We start from the raw sequence: 22,181 nt of genomic DNA on the forward strand, positions 1-22,181 counted from the left end.
GAGAGAGAGACGTGGAGAGACAGGGGAGTGGGAGAGAGACAGGGGAGTGGGAGAGAGACAGGGGAGTGGGAGAGAGACAGGGGAGTGGGAGAGAGACAGGGGAGTGGGAGAGAGACAGGGGAGTGGGAGAGAGACAGGGGAGTGGGAGAGAGACAGGGGAGAGTGGCAGAGAGAGACGTGGAGAGACAGGGGAGTGGGAGAGAGACAGGGGAGAGTGGCAGAGAGAGAGAGAGACGTGGAGAGACAGGGGAGTGGGAGAGTGGACAGGGGAGAGTGGCAGAGAGAGAGAGAGACGTGGAGAGACAGGGGAGTGGGAGAGAGACGGGGAGAGTGGCAGTGAGAGACGGAGACAGGGGAGTGGGAGAGTGGACAGGGGAGTGGGAGAGAGACGGGGAGAGTGGACAGGGGAGTGGGAGAGTGGACAGGGGAGTGGGAGAGAGACGGGGAGAGTGGACAGGGGAGTGGGAGAGTGGACAGGGAAGGGTGCACGGGAGAGTGGCAGAGATACAGGGGAGTGGGGAGTGGAGTGGGGGAGTGGCAGAGAGAGAGAGACAGGGAGAGAGAGACAGGGATAGTGGAAGGGAGAGAGACAGGGAGAGACAGGGCGAGAGGAAGGGAATCAACGGGGGGGGGGGACCCAGGATCTGAGACCAGGGGACCCCTGAGTATCCAGCACAAGGGAGCTGGAGAATAAAACCAAGTGGAGGGGATAGGAGTCGAGCTGAGACACAGGGACGCAGAACCACCTCCGATTAGCGCGGTTGGCTACGTACGGTGCGAAAGAAGTTGAGCACACATCACGTACATACAGAGGAATTGTGCACCGAGACCAACGAAACCAGGGAGAGAGAGAGAGAGAGAGGACGAAGGGAGCCAAGATCCAGAGGGAGAAAGCGAATCAGTAATCGAGAGAAACCTTCTGCTTTGGGTGGCTGCCCAGAGCTAAGAGACAACGAGATTTAGACCAAAGGACCTCAGGTCCAGGAACCAAGACCCAGGGGTAGGGGACCCGGGGAGAGAGGACCAAGGAGGAGGAGAAGAGACGCAAGAAGCAGGTGTTTGGGAGAGAGTAAGGGGAGGATATCGTCGTGGACAATGGGTGCAGGATTTAGGATTTACTGGCCAAGAAACGTAGGGATTTAGGATCAGGATTTAGGATCAGGATTTAGGATCCCCATTGGGACGCCTGCCTCACGACCTCGTGTGAGGAGGGCTCTGGGAAGAGGAGAGAGATCGGAGTGGCTGCCACGTGGAGGCTGGATTCAGGGGGTGGAAGTGCGACTTGGCAGGCTGAGGCTTGGGCAGAGAGGAGGGTGGGTGGCGATGCTGTCCGACCGGGACGAGCCAGAGAGCCTCAGGACGACGTGAAGAGGGTCCCCGGGCCGCCTGAAGCCCCGAGGAGGCAGCGAGTGTGTGGTGGGTACAAGGGGAGCCTTGCTGGGGACCCATTAGTGTCACCTGAGCCCAGAGAGATACATGAGTCGGGTGCCACGGTGGCGAGATGTGAACTTTTTAATTGCTTTTATGGCTTTTTTTGGGTGATTTTCGAAAAGTTTTTTGGTTTGGTCATGTTTGTTTGTTGTAGTACGGAGTTAGAATGATGGCCTTAATCTAAGTTGTCTTGTGGTTGTTGTTGTTGACTTGCATCCCACTGGAATTTTTGCACACAGTGTTGGAGTACGGTGCTTTTTCTGCAATATTTTGCTGTCTTTTCTTGGATTTTCTGTTTGCACTTAGTCACTTTAAGATGTTTTCTTGTTCATGTTTTTTGTTCGTTGCGGTTGCACCCGATTCAAGAGCCGAATGGCTCACAGGGCTATACTGAATAAATGAACTTGAACTTGAACTGACTATCTCGCCTGGTATACAGGAGGTCGTGGGTTCGATCCCGACCCTGACGCCTGCTGTATATTTGGAGTTTGCGTGTCTCTCTCATCATCACGGTGGCTAGGATATGTTAACTACCTCGCCTGGTATACAGGAGGTCGTGGGTTCGATCCCGACCCTGACGCCTGCTGTATATTTATATTTTGCGTGTCTCTCCGTGGTGAGATGTTAACTATCTCGCCTGGTATACAGGAGGTCGTGGGTTCGATCCCGACCCTGACGCCTGCTGTATATTTTGAGTTTCCGTGTCTGTCTCCCCGTGGTCGTGTGGATTTTTCTCCGGGTCTTCCGGTTTTCCCCTCCACATTTATAAACATGCGTTTAGGGTATTTGCCTGCTATACGTTTGCACTCGATAAGCCACTTCGTTGAGCTATCATTTATGGCCAGATCGCTTCTGAAAAATAGCTACATAGCTCAGTAGGCTTTACCTGATTAAAAAAAAAAGTTTTAGTTTAGAGTGTTCCATAGTCACATTGATCGCATGAATTACAAGGCTCACTTAAATCACGTGGGTGACCCTGTGCCTTTGATTACACTATGTAGCACGATTTTTGTTCCTGGGTAGTAAGTGTTATTTTCTCATTGCGTATGCCTCAAGAGTATAGAAAATGGCTATTATTCACCACAAACTTTGCTTTTGTGACCAGGACTTTATGTGATAGGAATGACACAAATGCACACGTTTTCTCACTGAAAATAGGTCAATTGCAAAATATCACTGTCCTGGTCACAAAAGCAAAGTTTGTGGGGAATAATAGCCATTTTCTGTACTTTTGAGGCATAAGCAATTAGAAAATAGCACTTACTACCCAGGAACAAAAAAACTTTTTTGTTTGTTACACGGTGTTATCTGATTGACTCGACTACCTGGCTCATATGGGTCAGTTTGATCACCTAGGCCATTTTGTTTCTATTGAGAAAAGTATTTATTGGTTGCATGGGTCACTTACATAGCTGACACGAATGACGTGGTGTGCTTATTCACAGGGGCAGTTTGCATCATGGAGAGCTACGAGGAGTTTGTAAGCCAAGCCCTGGCCAGGATCTCCTTCCAAGCGCCGTACGACCCGGTAGAGAGGTGTCTCGGAGAATGGCATCCAAATCCAACGAAATCGACCGTACAATTCCTGGGGATTCCCATTCTGCCCCCGCTGGTGAGCAGTGCGTGAGCCAGAGGTCGCAACCGGGTACCCGATACCCGTACCCTATCCGATACCCGGCTACCCGTACCCGGCCGGGTACGGGTACGGGTACCCGTTTGCGACCCTGGTGCGGCCGGGTACGGGTACAGGTAGGCCGTGAGTCACTGGTGAGTCACCATTTGTCACTCATTTCGAGTAGGGTACGGGTACGGGTAGGGAACGAGTACCCGTACCCGGCCGGGTACGGGTACCCATTTGCGACCCTGGTGCGGCCGGGTACGGGTAAGGAATCAAAACCCATTTGCGACATCTGACGTGAGCCCAGGGGACCGGTGTGCCACTCCAATCAATACGTTGCATCCCTATCGTTCGCATGCGGACACAGTAGTCAAAATAACGTTGAGACTTAATAAGTCTTTCTTAAATACAATGTTTAGTTCAGTATAACATTGATTGACGTGGAGTGCTGGCACAGTGGTTTCAAGTTTATTTCGTAAAACCAGGAGAGAACTCAAGAGACCAGGAGAGTCAAATTTGCAAGTGACCTCGGGAATTAGTTCACCAGTAGATGGCAATGATTGCTATGCACGGTCCCAATTGAATCATTTGCGGGTCATATTCGAATTTGGCATATTTAGATCCGGACGCCGGAACACAATTACTTAAACCTACTCTTGTGATTGAGGTCGGCGAATCTTTACGTGCTTTGGGGAAGTGGACGGAGCATATATATTTGTTATGGTTATTACATTCACAGTGATAACCAGAGCAGCCGCTGGAGTCAAACAGTGAACCTCTGCAGCAAGCGGCAAACGCGCTTCGCCTAGGACACGTCACTGGTCCATGAATCATGAACCTCTTCACCTCCTAAGTTCAATTCCTGACCATGGCTAACATAATTGGCGAGTGATATATGCAGCAGTCGTGCGCACCCCCTTTACCGTCATGCACTGGCCGGCATAGTAACATATGGTCAACCAACCCCTATGACTGACAGTGCATGGGCAATTCCTAAAACCAGAAATGGATTGACAATGGGATATAAGTTCATTTAAGTCTCATGATTTTTGTACGTGTAATTAACTTTTTGTCGCACCGTATGTAGCCAACTTTGCTAATTGGAGGTGGTAATTGGAGGTGTATAAGTTAGGTCTCTTTAAAAATATTTTAAAAATCTATTTCATTGTATGTACATTGTGTATTTTTCACCAAATTTTCTCCAGTTACCTTTGCTAAGGGACAGTGGTGTTCGATCAGGCTATCAATATGCTTTTAATAAAACTTCCTCCCTGCCTGCCTCAGGGGGAAACCTGTCTGTCCGTCCATGTCTTAATTTGTTCGTCTGTCTGTCTGTGTTGGACTCTGACTTCTGATCGAGAAGCTGAGTTCAGAAAGCAGGCAGACCATGCGGCACCTTCGAGCTTCGGCCCTCGGCGTTCAGAGACGCAAAACGCGCGATCAGCGGTCGCCCGGGGAGAACGTGTGCAGGTGTTTCATCTCCGCCAAGGTGCAGCTGCTTAGCTTTTACTTAAATGATTCTTCTTTCCTGCGTTTGCTATCACAGATTGGTACCCGAATCACTCGGTGACTCAATTGCCACGTGATCGAGTGCAATCAACCTTCATAATCCACCTTCTAGCAGTGCGTCGTCGTAATGGGCAGTCCTATACAATGTGGACGGCCGTTTGTTGGGCAGCTTTGCAGTCCCATGCTGTGGGCATTATGCACAAACCAAAATGGTGCCGGATCAGCGTGTGCTAAATAAACCATAGCCAATGACCAGTCTATTAAGCCTGATCCAAGAAGGTCTAGTGAGCTGTGGCCTATGTAAAGGTGGAACTGATTTGTAGTGGAAATGTAAGGTGGTTTCATCTGAATCCCACATCTTGCAGAGTGGAACTTGCATAGTGAAAGCGCCGCAAGACCACGTATTACATGGATAAAGGTGGGCAGGTGCTCTGATCACTAGTTGCCTCTCATTATTATTGTTATTATTCAATGCTGCATGAAGGTCTCAGTACATTGTCGCATTTCGTCGTGTAGCTAAAGGGTCCTCTGAAAAATACCAGACCACTACCATTTCCCGCCGTGGGTGGTTGTGTAAACATGCACCAACAATTTATTTTATATGCCTAGAGTGTTAATAATGTTGTAATCAACATACGGGTGTGTTCATGGCAATTTTGCTCAACTGTTCTATTATGTTTGCATGTGGGTTGAAATAAACGACCTCCCAATACACTTGTTTATTTTATTTTTGCCTTTGCAGGAGAATGTCAAATCGCACACGAGTAGCCATTCAAACGACGTGGCTTGTGCCAAAAACGACGAACGAGCATCGCACACAGAAGACAGATTGCACACGCACGTCGATGATGAAGAGAAGGAGTCACCTGTGAAGGAAACGTTGCAACAGAGCCACAGAAAACAAAATAAAGATGAGCACCACGACACCTCACCCGCTGAGATCAAACTTAGTTTGAGCCATGAGGAGTCAAAGGACAGAAGGTTAAAACCCACCCAGGACTCGGCCACCGCACGCAACAGCAACTACAACAAAAGCAGTAGAGGAAACAAAGTCGGCAGCAGCAACAGCAACATCAGCAGCAGCACCACTGCAAATTCACAACACAGTTTAAGGCGGCCTCAAACCATATCATTTGCCAAGAACTGGACATGCGAGCCTGGTCGCTCAAACTCGGAGGAGGGGCCGCCCCCGAACAAGCGCAGTGCCTCGCGCTTGAACTCCAGCTCTAGCAGCAGTGGCTCCAGCAGCTCCTACAGCTGCCTGCCGAGCCCCAAGATGAGTGCCAGCCCCCCTCATGCCCTCGCGAGTCGTCCGGGCAAGGGCAAGGCGCCGCACAGAGACCGCTTCTCTCCGCTGAACTGCTCGTACAATGTGGACGAGCCGTCGCCTGTGCTGCTAGCCAGCCGCTTGCGGGAGGTGGCGGGCGATGGAGAATTGGGGCGGCCCAGCTCCTGCCAATCTTGCTCGGATGCAGAGGTGAAACGCAGGCTGGAGTTTGGCGGCAATGATGGTAATGGTATCGGTGGTGGCCGGTCGCCAGTGACCCAACACAGCAATGGGAATGCACGCGCCCCGCCAACGCAAATAACGCCCAGATCAGGCGAGTGCTGCATTTGTTTAAATGTTCGGTGGGTTTATTTAGTTTTCTTTTCACCTAAAAGGTGTTGCCCTTTGGAGGACTGACTGCGTTTACAGTCGGGGTTTTCTTAACACTGCAGTTTCTGAGCACATGGTGGACAAAAATACTTTCACCCAAATGTTTTCCAGGTTTTAAATGTTCGCTAAAAGGTTTTGCTTAAAAAAAAGCAGTCGTCTCGTGTGACTGTTCTTTTTGTTGTTATTGCCATCACATGATGTTGCATGATTTACTTTTTGATATAAGTTGGTTCCAACAGCTTGTTGGATGGAAATATTTGAACGACAGAATTACTTTTACATGTGCACTGCTTGAAGGAAGGCACAACCGATGAAACAAATAACTCTTAATTTATTTAAGTGGAAATGCACACGTAGGTGGATGTTTCGAGCTATCTGACACACATTTGCGGCTTTGTTAGTTAAAAAAGACTTTAAAGTTATGGAAAGACTATCTGTCATAGTGATCCCGTGACGTCACTGCATTGACGAACTTTGATGTCACAGGAGTTATATAATGGTGCATTTGCCTATATAATTAATGGCTTTTTTCTCATTAAAGAAGCTTTGTACATTACTTGGGTAGAACACCCTGTAAAGCACAGCCCAGGTGCACGTCTATAAGATAAGTGTCGACGTCTAGTTGTTGAATTTTAACTGTTCATATATTAGCAGACCATCATTCTATATTTGAAGCTTTCGTGACTGCAAGGATTCATACTCTGGTTTTTTCGGTAATGTCACGTAGGGAAATAAATAAGTAAGTAAATAAATAGATAAATACAAATTAAATAAACAATAAATTGAATCACGACGTTTCGGGTGCAACACAAGCGTCCTTCAGGTAGAGACTTAATTTTTTACCTACGTGACTTTAGCAAACCATAGTTTCACCATGTTTATAGACGTGTGAGTACATTTTTGACTATCCGCTCATGAGCCTATTGGGCCCCTGTTTTCAAGCAGCATTTGTTAAAGTAGGTGGTGAAACAGACCCTGATAATTATCTGTGATGTACATGTGCAACCCTTTGCCAGTCCACTGCTAGACGATAGCCTCCCCACACCATGTGGATTGTGGGGGTTATTTAACAGTACTTCACCATGCTGGTCAGTGCGGGTTGGTGAAGGCGGGGTTTAAATTGGTTTTACCGCACTACCATATGCTGTCTTTTACATAACCCCACCGTCGATACATAACCAATAATTATTTTAAAAAAATTCAAATCAATAAATCGTCTCTGATTAGCAGGGTTGGCAACGTGCGGTGCGAAATATGTTCAACATGCGCACATACACCTTGACGGGGCATTGAAATGTGTTGTTGGATCGTGTGCGCGCCGTGTGTGGCCTCAGAGAAGGTCACGTGCACTGCGACCCCACCGTGGCAGCAGGAATCGCCGGGCGCGTGGCCTCACTCGCAGGGAGACCCCACGCACTCCTCGGCGAGGCTGGAGCCTCCTCCGACCTTCAGGGCCCTCCTGGCCAGGGTACGGAGCGCACGGTGTGCCATGACAGCCACAAATAGGGAGCAATTCAGGAGGGAGCAGGAGGTAGGGAGAAGGTGATTTAAGTATCCTGGGAGGGTCCGTTGAATAAGGCAGTTTAAGTACAACATTCCATTGGCTTCATAATTCAATCATTGTCAATTCAGGGATTATTTTCACTTCAGGTACAGTGAGGGAAAAAAGTATTTGATCCCCCTGCTGATTTTGTACGTTTGCCCACTGACAAATAAATGATCAGTCTATAATTTTAATGGTAGGTTTATTTGAACAGTGAGAGACAGAATAACAACAACAAAATCCAGAAAAACGCATGTCAAAAATGTTATAAATTGATTTGCATTTTAATGTCAGTGGGCAAACGTACAAAATCAGCAGGGGATCAAATACTTTTTTCCCTCACTGTATTTTATGCAACTGACCAGAGGTCTTTTGAAGTGCCAGCGTTAGTGACTGATTTACCACTGTGGAGAAGCTCGAGGCGAGCGTTAGGGTTTGGTTGGTTCGTGTGCTTCAGGTTAATATTAGGTTTGGAGTTAATTGGCTAGTTTGAATTGGGTCAAGGCTAAGATTAGAGTCTGGTTGGCTCGTATGATGAAGGTTAATGCTAGGTTTATGGCCTGGTTGGCTACTAAGATTAGGGATAAGAGTAGGGTCAAGCTTTGGTTGGCTAGCATGATTACGGTTAAGCCTAGGATTAGGATATAGTTGGCTAGTTCGAGTGCGTTAGCCAAACAAGCAAAATTTTACAATGATCAGTTCCATGATAATTAAATTACTGTACCGCGTGGGACACAAAGCCTCATTCTAATTTATAAACGTTGTATGGCTTCTAACAACTGGTCGGTATGTACTTACCAGCCCATTTCATTGACATGCCGAATGCATCACCATTATTATTATTATTCAATTACTCTGAAATCACCCATATCATAATCAGCCAAGATCATTCCACTCCTGGATGAAGGCCTCCCCAACCCGCCACCATTGTGCAACAATTCACCCAACACCTGTACGCAATCCGATGTCATTGTTCCACCTAATTGTAATTATTGTTACTTTAATTTATGTAATTGGTGAATTGTTACGTGACTCGCACGCTTACGTCTAAATATCTCCCGACCCCCTGGCACCGACCGCAGGCCGCCGACAGCCCCGGCTTGCGCCGAGCGATTGAGGTCGTCACGGCCGTCGGGAAAGGATTCCTGACGCGGAGACTCATGCGGACAGAGAAGCTGCAGCACCTGAAGCAGACCGTGCTGGTGACTCATTCAGGGGCAGCAGGGAATGACACGTTCGCACATAAAGCCACCAAATTGTCTAGGAGGCTTAATTGGAACACATGGTGAGCAGACAGCCCCTCCCTCCTTTAGCCCCGCCTAGTTTTACATCGTCACGCCCACTCAACTGCTAGACCCACCCACACAGTGAGGTGAGTGGCCTCCTTCATCTCTCTGATGCTGGTCCTGCCTACTGCTCATAGGCCCTGTCTACTGATCTGCCAACCTCGCCCATTCCTCAGGTCACCCCGCTTTTTGCATGTGTCATGGGTGGAGGATGAGGCTAGAACATTTTAAACTGGGATATCCCACTTTTTCAAATGTTTTGGGACTGTGGTAAAGCCTTTTCTGAAAGTGGGGCTGTCCCTGCCAAACCAGTGCATTTGGTAGTTCTACATTTTTAGGATTGCTATTATTCTGTAATACAGGCGAGGGTTGGTTGATCACACAAATGTTGTGTCATACCCATACCCAAATACAGCACTCGTGCTAGGAGATGCCACTCAATGGTCCACAGACAGATTCATGAACCCATTGTACCACCCGCCATCTCCCGGCCCATCTCACAGCAGTCTAGTAGGTTTGGGAGTTTCACAAATCTAAATGACCCATCATCCCAGTCTCCTCTTATCCAGGTATCTTGCTGGCCTGATATTAACTCATCAACTATATTACCCGGCTCAAAGTTTAAACAATTATAGTCAGCATTCCTTGATGGACTGGAGGAACCCTCACTGCATACGCAGTAGGTAAGAGGCTCATGTGCATCAATCCACAGGATACGACGCAACTTCTGCAGTCGGTGCAGAGGGAAAGCCGGATGAAGAACGGCATCCTCTCCTCCCAAGACGTCACCCTGGAAACCAGACTCAATGCCCAGGTTAACATTGTGCATCAAAACATTCCTGTGAGAGTCACACTTGGCAGCGCGCTGCCGACAAAACAAAGGCAGCCCCAAGGTGACCGGGTGGCTCACTGAATTCAGGAGTTCAACCCTGACAATTAAATTTAAGTTTTTGGCAAACCCTATTTGCAGGACACTATAAGTTGTGCCCCAAGTGTGGATAACGGGGTCTATTGGAGCGACTTCCAAAGTAGTTTTGTGGTGCCATCTTCCAAGCCATTCCAAAGTTCCACGTGGAAATGTATTCATATGATGACAATACCATTTGCAAAATTGTTATGTTATTTGGGAAATATGCAACATTAATGATAAAGACAACTCTCTATTATTCCGAATAATGGGGTGGGGGGATGTCTGGATAAAACAAAAGCACGGATGATGAAAAGCATACGGAAATTAGACGATGTAAACACACCATTTACTTACATAGAATGAGGGTGAAGACATAGAATGCATAGTCAGTGGTATATATGTATTTATTACTGGTTAGTGACTCGCGAATTAGAAGCAGACAAATTACTGATGCAGCGAGTGCGTAAGAGAGAGCACAGCAGATTTGCACGGATACCAAAAGTCTCTATTTTTCTTCCACCTTTCGCAAGGATGGTTCGTCGGCAAACGTGGATAATCCGCACGAGAATCAAGAGTCGTTTATTGATATTTTAAATAGCAATGTTGAATGTGTCTGGTGTATCTTTCAGCTCCGAGCAGCACTCATGGACATACACGAGATCTTCCACGGCGCTCCTGGGTTCGTGAGAGCGCGCATTTTGCACAGGGACCGTGAGCTGCAGAAGGAGAGGAGGCTCAGGGAATTGGTAAAAAAAACAAATGTTGTCAAGACAATCACTATGAATTATAATGAATACACAAATATGCATTTATACGTATTTTCATGAAGTGATGATTAAATTTAGTCTACGTTTCATAAATGTAAATTGGTTTTCAAATATTCTATGTACATACTTATAATGGTTTGGCCTAACCCACAATAATCAGACAATACATCTCATTCATACAATTATCCCTCTATTTAAAAAATACCATTATTTATTCGCTACTGTTTATTTTGTTACTCATATTTTCCGCAACGAAGCTCATCATTATTACGTGATATAGCCGAGGTCGCTCTTGCAGAAGAGGCAATGTTGTATGCGTCGCAATGGGTTTAATTAATATCCTGGTTAAATAAAGGACACATACTGAATGATAAGGACTGCAGAGTTTCCAATGCAGGGGAGATGCAGAGGAGACCTTGGGTGAGATGGAAGTGGTGGAATGAAATACGAGGACAGTGGATGTTGATGATACAAGTATAACAAGCACATGGGGTTGGAAAATCAGTCTATGGGTGTCTGTGGAAGTGTATTGATCTCTATGCAAGTACAGTACATGGATTGTGTAAGTGTATGTGAGTGTATGAGTTTGTAAGTGAATGACTCTCTATGTAAGTAGGTATGGATCATGGAACTGTATGGAAATCTACGAGTCTCTTTAAGTGTATGCGAGGCTATAGGTCTCTAAGGATAGTCGATGTGATTAGAAAATACACAATAGAAGTACGTGGAGAAAGACAATCATAAGAATCTATGGGTCTGTGTAATTCTATGCAAGTGTATTTGACTATGCAACTCTATGGATCATGTAAGTGCATGTGATTATATGGGTCGCTGTGTAAGTATTCATGCAATAATGGAGTTCCTGCCTTCAAAAAGAGAGCAAATCTATACTCTATAAAGTAAGAACTTAACCAAAATGTAATCATGTAACTTGAGCAACTCGCCATTTTCCAAAACAGAATTGTTATTGTTTTGCAGTCACCAGTTCCTAACTGCATTTATAATTCTAATAATATACAGCCCTCGTCAATCGATTGCTGGGTGAGGACCTTCCCATGTCATGTCAGTCATGGGAGTTGTTTGACCATACTTCACTATGCTGGTGGTGAGGGGGGTGGGGGACCAGGACCATTTCAAACAGATATCACTTGCTACCGATATCAGCTTGGGTTGCGAGTCAAACTCAGTTTTCCGGGGTTCATAGCGCAGTGCGCCAAGCATTGTGCCACCACTCTACCCAAACAACATTGACTAAAATTAATGACTAATACAATTGATCTTGTTGGCAAATAGTACACCTTGTTTGTAAGAACATAAAAAAATATATCTTCCCGATACATTTTACAGACAATTCGAATAGACGGAACGTTTTCTAACGCTCTATGTGAACTTGAAACTGGGTAACTGACTTTTGGCGAAAACATGTGGCATCGACAGCCTTGAGGCGTTATAGGAGATGCGTTGACGCATGCCGGCATTTCTGTTGGTCCACAGCACGTGGGCGACCGGATTTGTTGAGCTTTCGCAGATGGCTATGACTTTCTCCTCTTGTAGGAAAAGGCCAAAGGTCAACTCAACAAGGGGCCAGCCTCGCAGAGGCCACTCGAGAGAAGCCGCCAACAGACGTGAGTGTCACACCGCAAGGCAGTTCCATGAATTCAGATGTACATTTCGGACGATGTTAACGAGGGGAGTAATAATGTGCATAATCGTGAAGCGAGTTACCTTTTACTTGGGCGGTGTGAAAATCAGTTAGGACAATAATTCAGATAGCAATCACGTATCCACCACATTTGTTATGACGAGAACTAGAGGCAATATCAGTATAAAACTATTTAGGTGTGTGTGCTGTGTAGCTCTCGAATCTATTTTCAGGTTGTACCGCTCATCAGATACCTCCAGTATAAATGTTTTCTGTTTGGCACAACGTCCGATGATTCACTCCACGTGCTGGGAACGTCTTTGGGAACTGAAAGTGTGTTGTTCACGATACCCCGCGTTTTGCTCCGAGTGTGTGGAGCGAAACGTCGGGCATCATGCCGCTACAACTCGAAGTCTGAATTAATGCGAGTTTCCTGTCGCTGTCATATTACATCAGGAAACCTGTTGCGAGCAGACCTACGAAACCCGCCACTGCCAATCAACAAAAGTACGAATCGCTTGCCTGTCACGTCGTTCCTGTCACAGCTCTATAAATATGAATTAGATCATGTTTAAAAGCCATTCCTTCAGAGGAAGTTTTTAATGTAAAGTTTTCCTTATTGCTTTGACAATGTGGCCGAGTGCAGGTCAAAGAGGTTGTTAGAGCACACTTCACCACGCTGGTCAGTGTAGGGTGGTGAATATGGGAACATATAAGTAGCGTACAACAATATGATTTTATGTTCTTGCCTGTGCTGTCCAAAAAAGTCCCTAAGGCTATAGCAAACTGATGCATGGTGGTCACCCATCCAAGCACTATCCAGGATCAACCCTGCTTAGATACTGAAATAATGTAATTTTATATCTATACTCTTTGGTTCTGTTGGTAAAGTCACGTAGAAATAAAATTAATTAAATTATAGAATAGGACGTTTCGATTGCAACACAAGCAATCGTCATCAGGTGGAACTAAATTTGAGACAAACAGACACGGAGACACACACAGACACACAAGCAGAGAGAGACAACACAGAGAGAGACACACCATCGACATAGCTTCAAATCAAGTTTTATATCTATAGTTAATATTTACTACGTATGGTTGTTTGTTGACATTAATCCTTTATGTATTGTACTGCGTTTGACAATATAAAATAAACGTTGAGTTACAATGAGCTGCAATTTATTTTATTGTTTAAATTTAAATAATAGTATACATCCAGTTCGAATAATTACTATACATCCAAAACATTGTATTTTTGTTACACAAAGATTCGTCTCTCAAAAAGAAATACAAATTCAGACCCATCTTGGCATGACTCCTGGTTGACAAAGCACCATTATCATGCACTCGACAAAGTCATGCCCCAACACTTGAAGGGCAAGTGCAGAACATCTGCTGCCCAAGTTCAGTTTAGAATGAGTCAGCCGTTATCACGTCACCCTAAGAACAAGCCAACAGCCCCATACGCATCACCGCACACGATCAGCGACGCACGAGTTACCTCCACCACTTCAATATTCGACGACACAATCCAAAGCTGTGTGATGCTGTGTTGTGTTAAATGTGCATTCTCACACAAGCAAGGTCTTTAAGCACACAGCAGCTGAGCATTACTTCTGGATGTACATTTCTGACACTGGGTACTCAGTCGCAGGACATGATGCTGATATCAAAATGGGAATACAATTGTGGAAACATTACATGTAAAGGAGTATATACATATTTTTAAAAATGTTGTTTTCCACGCAGGGTGGTCCGGGGAAGAAGTGGAGAAGGGAGACCAAAGACGGGCATTTCCAGAATGCGCAACTTCGTTTACTGAAACTCATCTCGCACCGCATACCTCCCTTGAGTCTGGATACAGACATTGCGGTAATAGCGAAGGCACGACACCATCAGCCTGTTTACAACACAAGACGGCATAGGTGTAAATGCAACACATCTCAATATTCTGTACAGAAACAGAGGACATGTTTTTTAGAGGGAAGAAAATCGGCCATAGGCAGAAGAAAAACAAGGCACCGAGCTTGAACTTGAATGGGGGCAGGCAGTTGATACCACAATAAACTTCAGGGAGTTCCAGACGATGGGCACAACGGAGAGAATAAGCGACTTCCAACTGAGTGAATGTTGACTGGGGACTTCGACAGAAAACTTTGACACTCGAACCATCACCGAGCACCACAGACTGCGTGCCCATAGGACGTCTACATGGCTTTAGGCCAGCTGCTCAAAGAGAATGCACATTTTGTTGGCCGTGCAGGCCCGTTGCCACGTTCACCTTTCAGCTAAACGAGAGTACTCACTCTCATGCGGCAATCCCTCCACGCACACAAACACCGCATCGGTGAGTTTAACACGTAGGCTTTCGCGATCAATATTATTCATGAAGGTTTTTGGGTTAAATTGCGTAAATGTCGTAAATCTTGTCGGTTGACTCTCCAACACATTAGTGTGTTAAAGTAGCAATTGGCACGTTTTGTTCAGGTGACAAAGCATACTAATTGGCTGTCGGGTGGTGGTGGTTTACCGACACATTTACGCGGTCTAACCTAAAAACCTTTATGGACAACATCGCTTGCGTCAACCTAAAAAATGCAGAACCTCTGCAGCGCAGCGAGAATCAACAGACGTTTGTATTTTCAGCAGCACCAGTAAATAACATGGGTAATACGGGTACATGTACATATTTTGTATTTTATTCACACAGCCTCAATTCGTGTCGATTCCGTTCGAAGCACCTTCATCCTTGAGAATTGCTATCATTATGCAAGGGCACCGTGCCAGTTTCTGATTCCTTGTAAAGCAACAAAATGCTGTTGCATTGTGCCCACCCAAAACTGGAGCGCTGCCTTTAGCTCCAAAGCCAAAATGTGTGCCTGTTGTGTTTATCAACTAGATTACCATCCCTGATGTGAACGTAGATTAAAAATAAAAATATTTATTACAGGATGGCCGTTCTGAATTTTCTTGTTTTGATACCGAAATAAAATATACACATACAAGCGGGCATGTCATGCGCGTGAGATAACATTGGTTTTATAAATTCAAATGCAGGCCTGTAGCAGAGTAATTGTGGGACGGTGGCGAGATGTTAACTACCTCGACTGGTATATAGGTCGTGGGTTCGATCCAAACCCTGACGCCTGTACATTTGGAGTTTGCACGTTCTCCCTGTGGCCGCGTGGCATTTTCTATGGGTCCTCAAATTATTCCTTCCACATTTAGAATCCACGCGTTTAGAGCAGTGGTTATTAACCTTTACTGCACCCATTTGGCTCTCAATCGTTAAAAAAATGTATGTTAATAAACATAGGTTTGATGAAACAAACTTTATGCCCGAGCTTAATTTGTGTTTCGATTATTTACCTTCTAAAACAATCTGGCCATGTCTCGCACCCGCAGGGGGTGGTGTGCACCCCAGGTTAAGAACCACTGGTTCAGAGTATTTGGCTGCGATGCATTTCCACATGATAAGCCACTTCGTTGAGCAATCATTCGTGGCCAGGTCACTTCTGAAAAAGAGCCATATACCTCAGTGGGCCTTACCTGGTGAAATCAAAAGTTCAGTATTTAGTTTAATTTTATTGAAGCTCCCAACTAATTGGATCAGAAAGTTAGAAAGGTCGGGGTAGAACAGCCCTGTTCTATTGGCAAGACTAAGCCCATGCAAGACACCACCTCAAAGTATTCTCTATATAGTTTGTTTTAGAGACCTCTAAAAATGTAAAATGTCATTAAGCTCATACATTTTACAGCCGCATCTCCACGATGCACTGCAATGTTACATGCCAAGCAGTCCCAGTTAAGTACAATCTATGACTATTGATGGACTGTTCCAAAATTAATGTTTTGATAACATTAACTTCAACATAAATAACATAACACGCTGTTGATGAGCTAAATTGTATTCATGTAAATAACAGTTAAGCAAACATGTACCAGGCCACCCCACACATGAATTATCCCAGTATTTCAAAGACATGTTAAAATCACATGTGCAAGATGCTAGTATCTCAACAGTGACCTACAACACTTCCTATAACGCTCTTCCGTTTCTTTCCTCCCACTGTTCAACATTGGAATTCCCTATTGTCTCTTCTCCTAAGTTCATAGAATTCATGTAAGAAATTTATTCTTATCTGCTTCACCTTCAGTAGTGGTGTTTTGTTGCTGGTCACTTGGCTCTGTGCTCAGCAACTGTCACTTAAAAAAAGAAAATGGCCAGGAGGTGGGCAAGGAGATGGCCCAGTAAACAATAGACTACATCCATCTGTGCAGAGCTCCTGGTGTTATCCAATTGTGGGTGTGGTGGATTTTCATTGGGTACTCTGGCTTTCTTGGGAGTACGGACAATCCACAATCATCAAGTGGATGGCTGCAATGATTTCTAAATTGAAAACTAATTTCTTCAGAACTCCTTTTTGTGTATAGTTTGTTGTCCTTCCCCCGCACCTCCGATTAGCACGGTTGGCTAGTCACAGTGCGAAAGAAGTTCAACATACACACAGCTGAGAGTTCCAAGTAAAAACATTCATTAATAAAAAAACTTTTTTTTCTCTTGAATAAAAACTAAAATCGCAAGTGACGGCAGCTCACTCCAACTTGAGGGAGCGGCTCATCGCCTTGTCGATAAAAAACGTCTTCTTAGCACTCGCATCGGCCTGAAAGCCGAGACCGACGCCGCGCTGCTGATAATTCTTGCGCTGCAAGGCATGCTGGAACTGGGACTCTAGCGCCGAGTTCAGCCGGTTCTCGCTCTCGCCGCCAAGCGCCATGTTTGCCCTGCCGCTCGCGCCCGGTCCGGACTCCAACTCGGACCCGGAGTGTCCGGAGCCTTTCTTGAAGCCGCCCATGAGCCGCAGGAACTTGTTCTGCTTCGTGGCGTCCCCGAGACAGGCAGTGTCCCACTGGCCAAACTGCGTGGCTCTGGCCTGTGTTGTTGCACAGAGAGAGAACAGGTAACTTAAGTCATATTGTTACGCTTGTTTACCCAGGAAACACCGACTTTTTCAGCAGGGTCGTGCCAAAGTCTTCGTAGTATGGGGTGACAATTGCTCTGTATAATCCAAGCGAGCACATTTGCGGGTGATTTTTTTAGTTGAAAAATTTGGACCATGACGCTGGTACATCATGGACTATTCTTACAAACTAGCATTTTGCCCGTCAAAGGTGTATTGCAGTAAATCTGAAACTTGCAAGCGAAAAGCAGACCGCGACGTGATATGCATTGCATCAGTGCTTGTGTAGTAAGTATATGGAGGCTTGACGACAGGATCGGAGGCACACTTATTTATTACACCAACACAGTTATTTACAGGTCACTGGGCTACAGGGATTTCTCGACAGCTAACCCCTCTAACCTATACCAATTCCTCCACTACGGGACTAGGGGAGGCTATCTGTCCCAGCTTGGTTAAGCTGGGATCCCGGCTCCCTGAGTCACCAGACCAGCTTCGTCTGGGCTCTCGGGGCCACGCCACCGGCTTGCCCTGGTCGGCCCTTATAAGGACAGCGAGCCAGGGGAGCTCTGGGGCCTACACTAGCTGGTCTTCCGTCTTCTCTGGTTATAGCTGAGTCCCGACCCCGAGCCCTCGAGCTCATCACCTTTTATAGGACTCGCCCCCGAGGGGGGGCCCGTGGGGGATACACATGCGGACGTCGGTGCTAGCGCCACCCTTGTGTACGGCCGTAACCCCGCCCATTGTGTTTGTTGGCCATCCGTGGCCATGCATAATCACACCTCAACATTCGTAGCCATGCGCAATTACACCTCTACATCACCCCCCCTGTACAGCTCGCAGCCGTCCCTGGCTGCAAAAAAAAAAAAAAAATCAGAATAAAGGTGCATCCCTCACAAAAACCCCGTGTGTGTGCCTCGCGTAATTTTTAACAAGAACAAGAACAACGAGAGGAAGAGAGAGAGAGAGAGAAAAAAAATAACCCGACGCACCCCCCCCGGATAACACCCCAAAACCAACATATATATACACTCCGGACGTCACCTTTCCCATCGTCCGCAAGGCCCCCCAACGGCCGACCTCACAACACCCCTCCCCTTTTGTCCGCAAGGCCCCCCAACGGCCGACCTCACAAAAGTCTGCGCGTTTTGGCGCGCGTTCTCGCGGCGGGTCCGTCACAAGGGTCCGTCCCGGCACGCTCAGTGACGGTTGTTGACGGTCCGGGTGCAAGAGGGTCAGGCTCCGCTGCCGAGTGACCCCCGACCCCTCCGGGAGGGGTTGGTGGGCGTGGGCCCGTCACTCCTGTTTCACCTGGGGGCGGAACAGTTGGCGTCAGGTTAGGCGAGTGCAGCGACGACGGGGAGTCGGCGACACCCTCACACGTTTGGCCATGCGTGTGTGTGTGTGAACCCCGGGGCGGCGTGACGAATGGTTTTAACCTTGAGGGGTGCACATACCACCGGCGCCTCCCCCATTTGACGCGAACACATTGCGGCCGCAAAACCTGCACGACCTCCACTGGCCCCCGCCACGGCCGTACCAATTTCGACGAGGTTGCCAGCGGCACCTGAGGACAGTGCAACCACGCCCTGTCCCCTGGTACCCATTTGACCACCTGCACCCGCCCCAACCGAAGCCTCTCGTTCGCCTTCTGGCGGAGTTCAGAATTTTGCACGGCCGCTTCCCGCGCCTCAGACAATTGAGCGATGTTAAATTTAACGTGTTCGGACAACTTAGACTTCGCCTGGAGCGCCGAGAGCTTCAGCTGGGTCGCCACAGGAGGGTTAACTTCGCGCCCATACATTAAAAAGAAAGGGGAAAATCCGGTGGCCGCATGGGGAGCCATTCTGTAGGCCTGCAACACACCGGCTATGCGGAGGTCCCAATCCGTCTGGGATACCGACACCTGCTGGGACAGCATGGACGTGATGGTCCGATGCAGCCGTTCCACCATCCCGTCAGTTTGTGGGTGATACGGAGAGGTCCGAACCTTCTCCGTACCCAAGAGGTCGCACACCTCACGTAGGAGTTTACCAGAAAAATTCCTACCCTGGTCAGTAAGCAGCCGTTCCGGAGCACCCTTGTCGAGGACATAGCCCTGGACAAAGGCCTCCGCGATGGCTGCTGCCGATTGGTTCGCCAGGGGCCAGGCCATAGGCCATCTCGTGAAGTATTCAACCCCCGTTAGTAAATACCTATTGCCCCTGGGTGTAGCGGGAAATGGGCCAAGTATGTCCAGAGCGACGAGCTCGTTAACCCTGGAAACTTTTATGGACTGCAGCGGAGGGTTGGATCCCCTAGCAGGTGGCTTCCTCTGCGCGCATTGCGTGCACGACCCCAAGAGGTCCCCCACGTCCTTTTCCATGCCCGGCCAGAAGAAATCTAGCTGGAGCGTGGCAAAGGTCTTATGAACCCCCAAGTGCAGAAGCCGCTCATGAACAGCCCATACCACCTTACCCCTTAAAGCAGCAGGCACCACGAGCCGCTGGCGCCGGGTTTTACCATTCCAGTGCATCAAAAGTCCCTGGAACAACCCCCACGAGTCAACGTTTTCCACCCCCTGGCCAATCCCCCCGGCGCGACGGCGCAGAGCGAGGAGGGAGGTGTCCTCCATTTGGAGGCGACCCCATTCCGCGACTGACAACCCCAGCAACGAATCCCTCCCTTCTTGCTCGATAGGACCCGAAACCGAAGGTGCATCGGCAGCGGCCACGAGGACCGAATCGGTGGTGACGTTCGGAGACCTACAACGCCCCGAACCCAAGAGGCACGCGCACTCCGAAGTGGGTGGCAATCGCGACAGGGCGTCAGCGTTCGTGTGGCGGAGACCCTTACGATATGTGGTGACAAAGTCATAGTCTTGGAGAATCTCCAACCATCGAGACAACTGGCCCGATGGTTGTTGAACCCGCAGGGCGTATTGTAGGGCCGCATGATCTGTACGGACGGTGAACCGCCGACCGTACAGATACGGGCGGTACTGCTGAATGAAATAAACAATCGCCAATAATTCCCGACGGGTAACGCAGTACCGCTGTTCGGCTGGAGACAGTACCCGACTACCGTAAGCCACCACATGCTCTACGCCCCCAATGAGCTGGGACAGCACGCCCCCGATGCCCGTGTTACTTGCATCTGTATCGAGCAAGAAGGGTTGTGAAAAATCCGGGTAATTCAACGGCGGCGCCCCCACCAAAGCATTCCGGAGGGCGCGAAAAGAAGCCTCCTCCTCCGGCCCCCAATGAAACCTGACTCCCTTGGACGTCAAGGCATGCAAAGGTTTCGCAATCGTAGCGAAGTCAGCCACAAATCGCCGATAATACGACGCGAACCCAATGAAACTCCTGACCTCTCCCACAGAGGTGGGAGTCGGCCAGGAGCTGACGCATTCCGTTTTGGCGGGATCAGTGGATATCCCCGAGCGCCCAACAATGTGACCCAAATATCGCACCGATTCGCGGAGTAAATGGCACTTCTGTGGTTTAAATTTCAAATTGGCAGCCCGCATTTTGAGAAAAACAGCACGCAACCTCTGGAGGTGTTCCTCGAAGGATTTGCTAAAGACGATGACATCGTCTAAGTAAATCAAACACGAATCCCATTGCAACCCTGCCAAGACCAATTCCATTAACCGCTGAAAAGTTGCCGGCGCAGAATGTAAACCCATCGGCAAGCGGTTAAATTGGAAGAGACCCTGCGGTGTCCGAAAAGCAGTCTTAGGTTTTGATTCGTCATCCAGAGGAAGCTGCCAGAATCCAGATAGCAAATCGAGGGTGGAAAAGAATCGCGCCCCCGCCAAGGCATCGAGCGACTCATCCATTCGAGGAAGCGGGTACGCATCTGCCACAGAGATTTTGTTCAGACGCCGAAAGTCGACACAAAACCGCAGTGATCCGTCGTGTTTTTTCACCAAAACGATCGGCGCGCCCCACGGGCTATTGGAAGGGGAAATGATATCGGCGGCTAGCATGTCATCAACAGCCGATTTGACATGATCCTTTTCGGCGGGACTCAACCGAAAGGGATTTTGGCGGATTGGCGCGCTGTCACCCGTGTCAATATGGTGTCGCAGCAATTTAGTACAACCAATATCAAATTTGTGTTGACTAAAAACGTCAGCAAATTCGCTCAGAAGAACTCGCAGCTGCGCGCGCTGCGAGTCGGACAGGTCCACTGAACCCGCGCAAAGCGCATCCAGCCAACCGTCATCACAGTCCGAATGCGGTCGCGACGGAGGATCGGTGGATACCTGACCCACGAGTGGTTCCTCATAGGGTACCGGCGTTGCGTGTGCAAGCACGGTCCCTTGAGGAACCACGGCCGTTCGCGATCCCACATTAAGGACTGCAATGAAGGGGTCCCCATCCCCCCTCACCATGGTCTGAGCCGCGAGCAAATCTGGTCCATTTACCCCGGCCCGAGATGGTCCCAACAAGACCCCCCGATCCGCAACCCCTTCATTAAACGGCCGACGCAATCTAAGAGGGACGAGCATCTGAGCCCCCGGAGGCACGCGCACAGTTTTTGTGACGAGCGCCTGCACGGTGGCAAACGCCCGACGCTCCGTGGTGGGGGAAGACAGAAATGTAACGCGTCGGCCCGATGGGAGCTCAATGCACCCTTGGTCAATAAGGATGCGGATGGGCATTTTGGCCAGAAAATCCGTCCCCAACAGGCACGGAACCGCGAGTGAGGAGGAAACCAAAACAGGCCCGGATAATTTAATGTCCCCAATGCAGATAGTGGCGCGGATTTGGCCAATAATGCCCAGAGAGCCCCCGTTAGCGGCATAGCACGGCACGTCAACAGGGAGCAAGGGACGACTTTGAACGGGAAGGATGTTATAAATTAAAT

The 22,181-nt window shown here is 48.0% G+C and overlaps 2 protein-coding genes across 2 annotated transcripts in view; one reads left to right on the forward strand and one right to left on the reverse strand.

Annotated features, from left to right (window-relative positions):
• Positions 1 to 15,316, forward strand: CCP110 (centriolar coiled-coil protein 110). The gene is made up of 11 exons (XM_061570129.1): positions 1 to 1,416; positions 2,877 to 3,043; positions 4,413 to 4,538; positions 5,301 to 6,159; positions 7,550 to 7,683; positions 8,841 to 8,960; positions 9,757 to 9,858; positions 10,584 to 10,700; positions 12,276 to 12,346; positions 12,820 to 12,870; positions 14,116 to 15,316. Exons 2-11 carry the CDS (start codon positions 2,891 to 2,893, stop codon positions 14,186 to 14,188), a joined length of 1,806 nt encoding a protein of 601 aa, XP_061426113.1. The 5' UTR covers positions 1 to 1,416; positions 2,877 to 2,890; the 3' UTR covers positions 14,189 to 15,316.
• The window catches only part of KNOP1 (lysine rich nucleolar protein 1), a 15,201-nt gene continuing 6,554 nt past the window's right edge, over positions 13,535 to 22,181 (reverse strand). Inside the window, exon 4 of the mRNA XM_061570130.1 lies at positions 13,535 to 17,300. Within this exon, the coding sequence (XP_061426114.1) occupies positions 16,962 to 17,300 (339 nt within the window). The 3' untranslated portion in view covers positions 13,535 to 16,961. The remainder of the gene's footprint in view (positions 17,301 to 22,181) is intronic.

Source organism: Lethenteron reissneri, chromosome 44 (assembly GCF_015708825.2).
Source record: "Lethenteron reissneri isolate LAM-NWPU_2019-01 chromosome 44, ASM1570882v1, whole genome shotgun sequence".
NCBI classification, from domain to species: domain Eukaryota; kingdom Metazoa; phylum Chordata; class Hyperoartia; order Petromyzontiformes; family Petromyzontidae; genus Lethenteron; species Lethenteron reissneri.

Coding starts and splice junctions, on each gene's coding strand:
- CCP110 (XM_061570129.1), top strand. CDS start 2,891: ATGGAGAGCTACGAGGAGTTTGTAAGCCAAGCCCTGGCCAGGATCTCC. Junction 3,044..4,412: donor TTCCCATTCTGCCCCCGCTG/GTGAGCAGTGCG, acceptor CTGATCGAGAAG/CTGAGTTCAGAAAGCAGGCA. Junction 7,684..8,840: donor TCAGGGCCCTCCTGGCCAGG/GTACGGAGCGCA, acceptor CACCGACCGCAG/GCCGCCGACAGCCCCGGCTT.